Source organism: Glandiceps talaboti, chromosome 16 (assembly GCF_964340395.1).
Source record: "Glandiceps talaboti chromosome 16, keGlaTala1.1, whole genome shotgun sequence".
Lineage (NCBI taxonomy): Eukaryota > Metazoa > Hemichordata > Enteropneusta > Spengelidae > Glandiceps > Glandiceps talaboti.
The window spans coordinates 18,862,644-18,875,176 of record NC_135564.1 but is presented as its reverse complement, the minus strand read 5'-3'; the positions used below and the strand labels follow the sequence as shown (position 1 = coordinate 18,875,176).

Genomic DNA, 12,533 nt, shown 5'->3' with positions numbered 1-12,533 from the left:
ACCATCATTGCCATGACCATTATCACCACCGCCGCCACCTAAACTATCATCATCGTCATCATCATCGTCGTCGTCGTCGTCGTCATCCTCATCATCGTCATCATCATCATCACCATCATCGTCATCATCAATCATCATCATCATCATCATCATCATCATCATCATCATGTCGTCATTGCCGTAGGTTTGTTGCTACTAAACTAGTTTTTATAAGTGTGTGTCAATGTAATATTTTCATTGTGTATTTTGTGTGTAATTCTAACTAAAGATTTTGAAGATAACAGCAGTCGTTGACGAACATTGTGTAGTTAGGGAGGCGGCAATTGATAGTCGGGGAAAGGCCACTTAACAGTTACAAATTTGAATAACTCCATTCCACGGCCTTGCTCACAACTGTGTACTACTACTACCCCCCCCCCCCCTGGACCAACCCCAACCACCGTCTGGGAAATTTGCTTTCAGTAGCCCCCCCCCCCCCCACACACACACACACACGCACACACACAAACAAACAAACAAACAAACAAACAAACAAACAAACAAACACAAACACTCGTTTGCTTTTACGTTTAATACTTGTGAAATGTTACTCATCAACATTCAAGCAATCTGATTCTGTAATACAGTGGACCATGTTATGAGTTCAAATTGAATTTAGCATTATAGTTGTTGGTAGTAATTTCAAATTCAGCAGATATTTCTCTACCGTCTCTGTTTCTTAGCTTTGGCGATTATAACAATTGAATCATTGACAGTGGATTGTTGGGCATCAAAATACAATGCCCACTGTCAACAACTAAACTTCTGTATGATTAAAATGTGAAAAGGCTGAAAAGGCTGTAGCTACACTTCAACTTAAATGTCCCTAACCTCAAAACACCTTTTGATTGTTTTATTATGGAGTCAGTATCGGTAAATGTATATAAAATACAAATTGAGTCAAACTTAATGCTGTTTCTTAGCCTGCAATCGTGCGTTGGGTATGTGTTCATGAGTACAATCATGTTCGACCAACTGTATCTCTTAGGCTGTCTCAAGGTGTGCTAAAACTACCTACTGGCAGCAAGTTCCTCTATTCATCACAGTGTAATCTTTCTCTCCCTGATGCGTACCTTCAACCATTGGAATTGTAAGTAGAGTCTTCAGGATAGCGACACTGTGGGATATCTAATCTGATATAATAAACAAAGTTAGAATGTTGTATTGTGTTCTAGTTGCTAATTTAACATCAAATGTCGGAGTTGTTTGTTTATTAGTCTGTGTGAAGTGAGAGAGTGAGTTGTTTGTTTATTAGTCTGTGTGAAGTGAGAGAGTGTATGTGTGTCATATTATCTGTGTAGTGACTAGCCAGCCTTAGTCTTATCAACAATTTGTTTACAATTAAACATCAGGGAGTGAAATATTACACTGTTATCAATAGAGAAACTTGTGTGGTTTATCAAATGCCAAATGGGACTCAGCGGGGGGGGGGGGGCTTGGAGGACTATTTTCAAGTCAGTTAGGCACTTATGAGAAACGTAAAATGACATCTAGTCTCTGAATACACACACACACTCTCTCTCTCTCCCTTTCTCTTTCTTTCTCTCTCTCCGTCCATCCTTTTCTCTCCCTCCCTCCCTCCCTGTCTGTCTCACACACACCCGCCAATATCCATAAACGTGTCATACATATATACATACATGCATGCACGCATACATGCATACATACATACATACATACATACATACATACATACATACATACATACATACATACATACATACATACATACATACATACATACATACAGGGATTCCAATGTGAAAGGTTTTATTCATTTGCTTTTACACTAAACACAATATGATGAAATACAAAGTTTACACTAATAATTCTACAAAGTAAATAATTCTGCCTGTTATAACAAACACTATTCCAGACATTTGAATTCGCCAAGTTCATCATTTTTTCATTGTTGAAAAATACCAATACATAGAATAAAAGAAAAAAATCACAATTGCCTCTGAAGAAAATTTATCTAAAGTGACGTCACACCATGAAGTATTCATAAGTGATAATCTCTAGATTTATACGGTTTTACTGAGTTCTAGTTAAAATGATATTTATGTTTTTTTATTTGCGAATCTTAACTAAATACTTTCATTAAATATGAATGTCCCATGTTCTTAGTTAAATGACTTAAGTATTAAAGAGGGTATGGTATATAAATTCGACTATTGGTTGTGGTTGACTTTGTAAATTATGTTAGAGTAATTGATTGTATTCACATATTCGGTTAGGCCTAAGAAAAAAATTGTTTAGCTTCCGGTTACCCAACCCCACCTAAAGTTTCACGCCGACCCTTTTTTTACTTATTCGAGAAAAAAATAATAAAATCGCGAAAACTGTGTGGAAGTCTCGCAAGAAATAGTAGATGCGGAAGCTGAAGTGGTCTTCCAATCTGTAATGGCGGTGATCTGATGAGAAGAAACCAATAACACAGAGACCATATGGAATACAACGGAGAACATAACTACCTGAACTAGACATTCACATATGAAAAATATATATAGCGATAAAAAAAATTAAAAAACTAAATCTACCTACCACACCTATTTTAAAAATTGGGCGTAATCGGAAACACACATTTTTTTTGTTAGGCCTTAGTATAGAAATAATAATGATAAGTTCCCAGATCACATCAGTGCGACACCTCTCGTATTTGGAAGTTTGATTGATGATAGTCCACCGAGAACGAACATGACGGCTACCGTAAGTATTGGTATAGCCCTGCTGACGCTGAGATATCGACCAAAGGTAACATTACCCAAAACTCCACCAATTCTACCTAAGGCCGTCAGAAAACCAAATGCAGATGTCCTGGAATGTTGAAAATAAGAAGGTACTATTAGGCTCACGTGTCCATAAGGTCACGTGTACTTAATAGTTGGTCAATCTGTTGACAAAGACTAAAGTGTGCAGTCGAAAATTTCAGGTAAAATTTTCAAGTTGTTAAATTGAATTCTACAACAATATTTAGTATGATTCTGTATATGTACTGCTTTGGGGATAATAGCTATTCTCAAAACGCATACCCTTCATGATCTAAATAACTTAAAACATCTTACCAACGGAAGCAATAAGAAAAAGCTACACGCTGGGTGTGATACATCTACAATTTTTTTTCATTTGCAGTTAGATTTGTATTTGCCAGATAATAATACAACGACTCGTTCACAATACAGTCACTATCAAATAGACTTTGGAAGCGCAGTTTTGACTATTTTCTTAACGCTGATTTTTTCCAGTGGGGTGGCACTGCCATACCAAACAGTAATTGAGGAAGCGAGCACATTTTCAAGCACTGCACTATAAAAGCGTACTAATATATAATACCTTGACTTACACCAAGTGTCTTTGAGGTGTTTTGAAGTTGGACAACGGTTTCCTCAAAACGGAAAGCTCGATTTCAATTGATCAAAATCCAACAAAAAAATCCTCATTCCCATGACTACGTATATGTATGTTAATGATTTCCCGCCAAAATCGCTACATATGTCTTGTCACATCGTTCACTATTATGAATTTGTCGTCTGGTTAAAATGATACCTTCTATTCATTATATTATAACTGAATGCAAATAAATATTATTATTATTATTATTTATCATTATTTAATACGGTTTATTCAAGTTTTGCATCACTTTGATAAAGAGTAACTCTTTATTCTTTTTTTTTTTGATGTCACTACAAACCTTTAGAAAAAGATGTTAGTTTTGACAATTTTTCAGCACATGATTTAACGGGAAAAACTACATCTCATACTATTATTGTACACCACTAGATGGCGCTGTCGTGAGCAATTTGTCCAAGGCGTGACTGGAGCGACCCCTCCCCCCTGTCGAAACGTACACATGGACAAAATAACTTGCATTGATTGTGTATCAATGAATATGATTCTATTATTTGGCATAATATGTAAATTTCACAAAAGTTAATTAAATTGAATATCTGCTTTAAGTTAATAAAAAATGAAGCATTTTTGTTTGTTATTTTGGTGGTTTTTTGGGAGGGGTGTTGTTGGGGTTTTTTGATTGTATGGTTGTTTGTTTTTGCTCTATCATGCCGTTTGCAATTCTATTGAAAAATATTTAATCATCTTTAGATTAGTAAAAGGAGATATTTGCCAACGCATACAGGTAAACTAAACAAACAGCCATTAAGATATTTTTGATGCTCACAGAAATTATCTGGATCGCAATGCCGGCAAGCTAAATGTGGCATTTGCGCTGTAGACACAGATACATTGTATGTACTACGCACATGAAGCGAAAACAATTAGAAAAAACTTTGAGACCTGCACCAGTAAATATGTGTAAAAATCACAGGATACTTGGTACTGGGGATGGGTACAAATACTGACACGATATTGTACTAATCTTTTGTAAGTATGCGTAGTTTTTTTTGGGGGGTTGTTTTGTTATTTCTGGTGCTCTCGTTATTGTTGTTGTTGTTGTTGTTGTTGTTGTTGTTGTTGTTTACATTTCACTTACCTCTTATCAGTTGGGTACAGCACAACGATCATAACATCTAGTGAGTTCCACTGTGCCTGTCCAAAGAACTGAACGACTGCTAACATAGCCACGGCAGCTGACTCGGTGTCAACCAACCAGATGAAGAAGACGCTGACTGCACTCAGTGATACCGACGTTACTAAGACAAAAGGTAGAGGGAAGAACGTTACTTGAAAATGGTGTACAAGGGGGATTCGTCTGTGCCTCCTCCATATCAATTTTTAAAAAGTTGTTTGTGGTGCATTCTGAAAAATCTTTCTAACAGACAGTGCCTTCTATACAGTGGTGCCATTCTGTAATAGCAAGAGTGGTTAATAGTCATTTTCGCTGTTAACACAGATTGATGAGTTTTGTAAAGTTTGTGTATGTCATGTGCTATGTGTCTATATAGGTAAAACACGCATCCGACCTTTGATAATTTGAATCGTCCCTGAAATGCCAGCAATGTTGCCTAATTCTATCAGAAAAGCAATGGCCATTCGTCTTCACAAAACGACAAAGATACAAACCGAGGCTACTTACCATATATAAGTTTGGCACCAACCCGGTCCATCAAAAGTGCCGATATTATGACTCCAGGCACACCTGCCCATGTGGCTGCAAACACCTCTAAATACACATTTTTAGGGTCGTACGCATAACTAAAGTCTAGTTGACAACCCTCTACTGTGTTTATAAATTTAGTAGTGGGGTCTATTTTGGACTCTATAAATCTATAGTGGTATAGATCGGTATGGTTAAATGTAGTATTATAAAATTCACTGTGGTGAAAATATGTCCCGGATGTTTTGATCGTGTCTTTGAACGTGACGTCGATAAACTCGGCCCCTGTAAAGTTGACGTGCTGAAAAGTTGTGCCTTCAAAAGTAACGTCACGGAATGTCACGTTGACGAATCCCTTGTTGACAATTTTGCCGTCAAATGTAGTATTATAGATTGTAATATTGCTGATAATTTCAGTTCTCTTGAAAAAATTGATCATTTCCAATCTTTTGATATATTCTGGGAACCATAAAGTCAGACCATATACCCTAGAACAAACCATAGATAAATTAATGAGTTTGTCACAATTCGTTATTATTTCGACTATTGTCGAAAATCTTCGGAGACATGACATTTACAACTTGGCAATTCCAAATAGATACATATAGTCAACACTAATTTAGAACATGTCATCTATTCAGCCATAGCTTGTCTTTGTGTTCCATATATTCTTAATCTTTTGTAACAGTATAACTGCCATTCAACTATATTGGGTGCAATAACTATGGTTAATGGGCTTCTTTATGTAAGTTGCATAGATTTTTAGTGTTATGTGTCGAAATTTAAATATACCATTTTGCAAACAAAGAATGTGTTATCGTTGCTATGGTGATAGATGAATAAACGACAGACAGACAGGGGTGGATAGACAGACAGACAGACAGACAGACAGACAGACAGACAGGCAGGCAGGCAGACAGACAGACAGACAGACAGACAGACAGACAGACAGATAGATAGATAGATAGATAGATAGATAAGTGGGTAGGTAGATTGGTTGGTTGGTTTATTCATTTATGTATTCATTATTTATTTATTTATTTACACATTTATTCATTTATTTATCTATCTATCTATTTATTCAGTTATTTATCTATCTATCTATTTATTCATTTATTTATCTATTTATTCATTTATTTATTCATTTATTCATTTATTCATTTATTTATCTATTTATTTATTTATTTATTTATTTATTTATTTATTTATTTGAGTGATTCTTACCCGAATGCCGTGCATGAAAAGCACACGATCAACATAATTGTCGTCCAGGTCAATGGTTCCTGAAAGATTCCCATGAACATGTCGAACATCTGTGAAAAATATTAACATAACAAATATTTCATTATCACATATCGAACATCTATCATAAAATGTACTGAAACATCATGAATTCATTTTACCGGCACATTGTCAACAATGCATATTGACCTGTGTTAAACCATAGACAGTGGAGGAGAGACGGATGGTTAAACTACAAATTCAAATACCGTGTTATACATGAAAAGGCAGTACTTTTTTGTATGTCTCGGGGAGTATATTAGTTGTTGGAGTTGATTTACGGGTCCAAGAAAATGTATCTGTTCAATGTACCATTCTGTTTCCAATGAAAAAATGTCTTTGTTTAGTTTTGCGATACCTGCATTATTGGTATATTGGTACATTTTCGCATTTTGGTCTACGCGTTACGTACAATTTTGTCTCGATCAGTATTCATCGAGTTAAGCTGGATATTTACAAGTAATGAATCGGACATTAATGAAATTATTTTTATAGTTCTATATTTAGATGTTTTGCGGATGGAACTTATTTCAATAACAAAGTTTGATACATTGCTGATTACAATTACATATGCAGAGACGAGACAAAATTTAAGTTGTCCATAAAGTATTTTGGCAAGTGGTATTTTTGCATTTGGGGTGCACACAATAGTCTATCTACGCCGTGTTTGGGCACCAGCCCGCCAGTTAAATGGTTGCTGAGCCTGATCTCTACATTATAACAATGAAAGGCGATAATTTTGAACTTGATGTTCTCGACTAAACAACAACTTACCTCACAACACTTTCCACAACAGTTTTGAAGAAAAGTTCCTTTAGCGTTTGCATCCATGGATTTCACTTTTGTTGAAAACTTGTAAATTTCTGTACACTGAAAAATATCAATATTGAAATGTCTATAAGTAATAGATATTGAAAGGTCTATAACTAATAGATATTGAAAGGTCTATAACTAATAGATATTGAAAGGTCTATAAGTAATAGATATTGAAAGGTCTATAAGTAATATATACCGAAAGGTCTATATGTAACAGATACTGAAAGGTCTATAAGTAATAGATAATGGAAGGTTTATAAGTAATAGATATTGAAAGGTCTATAAGTAATAAATATTGGTAGTATAGCAAAAGTCAGATTTGGAGTTAAAACACTACTAGTCGAAGGACCGGGAATCTATGAAAGGTATCATTTACACCACTGGTTACTTGATATGCCTTTCAGTAAGGTTAGGTGAAATTTACTGTAATTCATTCCAATCAAATTTAATTGTTTCATTATATTGACCTAGGGTGACCCTATTTTTTCCTCTTTCTCATTACCCGACCGACCCACATTTTCAGCTCCGACATCAAAATAAAAAAAAACATATTTTATTCACCCGCCCTGAATAATTTGCAGAACAGCACACTCTCTAACAAGAATTAGCCAGTGTCTGGGCTGTCGACATCATCTACATTCATGGTGGCGACGAAGACACTTGTTCAAGAACAGAGCATTTCGTTATTCAAGTAGCTAGGGGGCCTGAGAACATGCCAATTGTGTAGAGAAGCTGGTTACCATGAATCCAATACAAACAAGATAGAGAGGAGGAAAGGAGAGGCAGAGAAACATGAAGAAGATGATTTTTTTATATCGACCGACCGACCCATAGTTGCCATGAAAAGTATGAAAACATAGAGAAATAGTGTCACCGATAATTTCTTTTCTTACATTTCGTTTGTAGGCATCAACGCCAACACCTTTATGGTTCTCACTGTATACTTCAGCTAACACTTTGACTGCTTCCTGCCATTTCCCATTCTGTAGTTGGAAAAAACACAGATATTTCAATTCGTATTTTTAGCATTTTTGCGGTCTTTTATACACAAAGTTGTCAACTCCATGTTGGAATTGTGTTGTTGATTATGTCGGTATTATTGATATTTAAGTTGTTATCGTCAACTCAGCTGTATCAATGGGGACCTGGTAGGATAGAGGTTTACATTTACTACTATCGTTCTTGTTTGTTTTTGTTTTGTTGTTGTTGTTGTTGTTGTTGTTGTTGTTGTTGTTGTTGTTGTTGCGTAGTATTTACAATGTCGACAAGTATATTCTGTGATTTTGTCTGACGTATTCAGACCAAAGTGTTGACACAAATTACATATTTGGAAAAACAGTCTAAAGGAAATCACCCACACATTGTCAAACCACCCTACAAGCAGACGGATAATTATGCAAATTTTCTTCCATGATTCTTGGTATTATTATTACGATACCACATGACACTAAAGATCTAAGTCACATTGCTACCAGTTGACTGCATATAGGAAACTTACCTGTAGCAGATATCTAGGGCTTTCAGTCATAAAACACAGAAATACAACAGCAAATACACACGGCAGTGAACACACTAAAATAAAGATTCTCCAAGGGTGAAATCTGTCTTCGAGCGGCTCTTCAACTTGTGGACCTATGAAGTGAACGTGAAATGTGACTTTTCATAAATTAGAATATGCAAAACATTCTAATTATTCAATTCAAATCAAAATTATATAAATCGCAAATTAGAATATGGACAGCACATATTAACATAAATTATAATATGTAACTTGTAATTTTGCAAATCAGAGTCCTAGTATTCAATTTGCTGGGATTCGACTGTAAAACCGAAGGTACTGCATTCCATCACCTTAATCACGTGACAGTGAACGCCTGTTCAAATTGCAAATATACTTCAATGGGAGTTATGTTCGGTGCTATTTTTGAACGTCACGGCATGTGTGATGGAAGCAAGGGTTTTAAAATGAGAAAGGTGCTGAGTAACCTAAAATGTGTTGATTTTCGATTCTTTAATATGACTGTCATAATGTCATTTGGGTTACAAAAGAATGATTGGTAAGCCCACTAGTTGCTAGACATAGTTCACAATGTCTTAATGTTAGGAATATTGTAAGGATATATCAGATATACTTGAAGATTCACACCGTTTTTGTACTGAATTAGTAGTGAATATGTGAGACAAAATTGTATCCACCGAAACAGATCAAATTACAGACTGTGCCCCTTTAAACCACAAAACCAACTCACTCAGTGCGGGAATGATTGCCAATCCTGCAGCAGCAGCAAATAATCCCCCACAGACGTAGAACATTTGTAGCCAGCTTAAATGACATCCACGTTTATCCTTGGGAATAAATTCACCGTAATAACATACACAAATTGGTATGGATCCGCCTATCCTGAAATATTATAATATGTTCAAAAATATTATCATAAGTCATAGAAATGAATACTGGGTAAATGAGAAAGGGTCTGGTTGTCCTGGGCCATAACTGAATCGCGCGAACTGTAGATTTAGGAAATAAAAGAAAAGAAAGGCGTCAAGGGGCACTGTTTCGGTCAAGAGGTATAGCGCCACCACTGGTAGAACTGTGATTAACATTCGTTTATGATATTAGGCGGCAGAATTTCATCTGGTTACACTTAACACGAATAAAACTTTTAAACGACATTCCATAGCAAATATGTCTCCGTTTAAATCATTTTAGCTTTCCATATTACTAGCCAATTGTCCCATAGCTATCTGACCAGAACTAAAATCAATGATAACCTACCCATTCCAATCGTAAACTTGTCAATTAGCCAACACAATTTTAAATATGCAGCTACCTATACATGGAATTCTGTGCCCACAACAATAAGAAAGACCAACAATAGACAAATATTTAAGGCGAAACTAAAGAAGTTTTGAGGGGATGAATACATCTTCCCGACCTTTTAGTAGTTGACTCTATAATTTCATTTCTGTATGTATGCTTTTTATTTATTTATTTATTTCTGTTCATTTCATTTGCTACACCGAGAGAGTTTCTGTATATTTATTAAATTTTCCAATGACATAGTCTCTATCACTATTCACAGCAGGAGATGTATATATATTTTTGTTGTTATAAGTTGTACCCCTAACTAATTTGCCTTAATTTTCATGAACGGTCCATGGACTTTGATTAGTTCATGGGAAACTATTTCCATGGCCCTCACCAGAGTTCTGTTTGTATTACTTTCAAAGAATGTATATTTTTAATTATCTGGTGGAATAAATTACAATTCAATTCAATTCACTTCAATATTTACATCACCAATATTTTTGCTGACACTCCCGACAAATGTCCATTTTAAATATTACGTAGTCGAAATAACATGTCAGGTTATAAACATACACTATAGCCCCAAAAAGACCCCAGATTTAGATATCTTACTCTCAATATTACCTAAATCTATCACAACATAAAACGCAATTATGAACAGTCCCTAGCTTATTATTATGAGTTAAAAAGATGGCCTTAATTAATAAATAAAATCAGCCTTTGGAATCAGAGCGTAGAAAAATGCAAGGCATCCAATAAAGAGTCGGGCTGTTTGTTTACCTCTTTGTCTGTCTGTCTGTCTGTCTGTCTGTCTGTCTATCTATCTATCTATTTGTCTGTCTGTCTGTCTGTCTGTCTGTCTGTCTGTCTGTCTGTCGATCGATCTGTCTGTTTGTTTGTTTGTTTGTCTCTGCCTGTCTGTCTGTATGTTTGTTTGTTTGTTTGTTTGTTTGTTTGTTTGTTTGTTTGTTTTTAGATTATATATATTCTATCAACAATTATGTCAGCCACCTGCCATATTGAATGAAGGTCTTTAATTTTAGTTTACATACCATTAAGTGTGGCAGCTGCCAGAAATTATCCCGAGAGATAAATTTTCCAGGCCGTTGGGTTGCCTATTAAACTCACATTAAAATTGCTAAGTTCATCATTAATGAATCCTTTCCAAATAATTGAGCTTTACGAATACTATTAAAAGCACACACACGTTTACATGTGAACTTTTAGTTTCTAGTTATTCACGTTTAAATATTTTCATTCGACGAATTCGAGGCTAAGAATAATGTACTATGTATGTGTAAAACAACTTTGTTCATTCGACAACTTACCCTAATCCTGCACCAAGTCGACAGATCAGAAATATTTCAAAACTGGCAACAAAGGAAGATCCAAATGCGAAGGCGGCGTTGACAACAAGACAGGTTATAAGAATATCTCGGCGTCCAATGCGATCCGATAAATTCCCCCACAGAATAGCACCTACCAACATACCGAGGAAGACGATGCCACCTTTCAATAAAAGAAAACGAGTGAATTAATTGATTAAAAACATTAAATGTCTATGACCTTGAAGTAAAGTTACATACCTTGGTGCGATAGTTGTTGATGACGTCACTGTTTTCATTTTTTCCATGGCGGGAATTCCCTGTATAGGAATCATTTACTAGCTTGTCATCCTTCATGAAAGTGGAAATTTATGAATTATTAACGAGATGCTCAAATGTTCTAGTTACATTAGATATGATTATATTAATCATAGTAATAATAGAAAAGCCACCTGCGTGCCAATGGTGATAAGTATTACTGAACATATACATTACGAATCCGCACTGATGGCATTTTTTTTTTCAAAATGAAAATGACCTACCTAGCCAGCCTTTCTGTACGTCATTTAAACACAGGTCTCTCTCGGCACTCGGAATGACGTATCCCATTGAGAAAATTTCAACCCCGTCTGCCATTAATCCAAGACCAAGAATAAAAAGTAATTTTACTTGATACAATCCGTACCCAGCCTCAGAAATGGCCGTTTCATAGGCGTTTGCTAAATCTATTTCTCGGTTGATCTGTTCCTCGATTTTTTCCTCTTTGCGTACAGCAGCATTTTGGATCGGACGTTGAGTACTCGATGCATTTGCTTCTGGGTCGGGATTTTGATACCTCCTTTCAAGAATCAAGTCTCCGAGATCGACTTCCACTTCACTGTCATTGTCGGCCTCGTACGTATAGAACGCTTCTGGCGGAGCCGCTTTCGACACCAAACGAAATTCTTCACCGCCTTCAGCCATTTTTTACGTGTAAATATCTTTTCTCTTTACTCTTAACACGAGTCAAAATGTTTCTACATTCACCACACAGAACAACAGAGTTTAAATCGATAGATGAATCAATATAAGTTTTGTTGGTTTGTATACTACCTTACATTAAGTCCCTAATAAGTACGTATACTTGAAAAGGTTGCAACTATCGCTCATTGTAATATTGATCTTCGGGAGATGACAACCTATAAGCTTACGACTGACAACGAGGTGCTCT

At 35.7% G+C, this 12,533-nt stretch overlaps 1 protein-coding gene across 1 annotated transcript; it reads right to left on the bottom strand.

Annotated features, from left to right (window-relative positions):
- Window positions 1-2,672: 2,672 nt before the first annotated feature.
- Window positions 2,673-12,286, bottom strand: LOC144447190 (synaptic vesicle glycoprotein 2B-like). Its single transcript, XM_078137093.1, has 10 exons — window positions 11,866-12,286; window positions 11,327-11,507; window positions 9,439-9,590; window positions 8,688-8,821; window positions 8,083-8,172; window positions 7,148-7,243; window positions 6,317-6,405; window positions 5,072-5,580; window positions 4,529-4,688; window positions 2,673-2,856 (listed from the first exon to the last, which is right to left on the bottom strand). Exons 1-10 carry the CDS (start codon window positions 12,284-12,286, stop codon window positions 2,673-2,675), a joined length of 2,016 nt encoding a protein of 671 aa, XP_077993219.1.
- Between the last annotated feature and the right edge of the window lie 247 nt (window positions 12,287-12,533).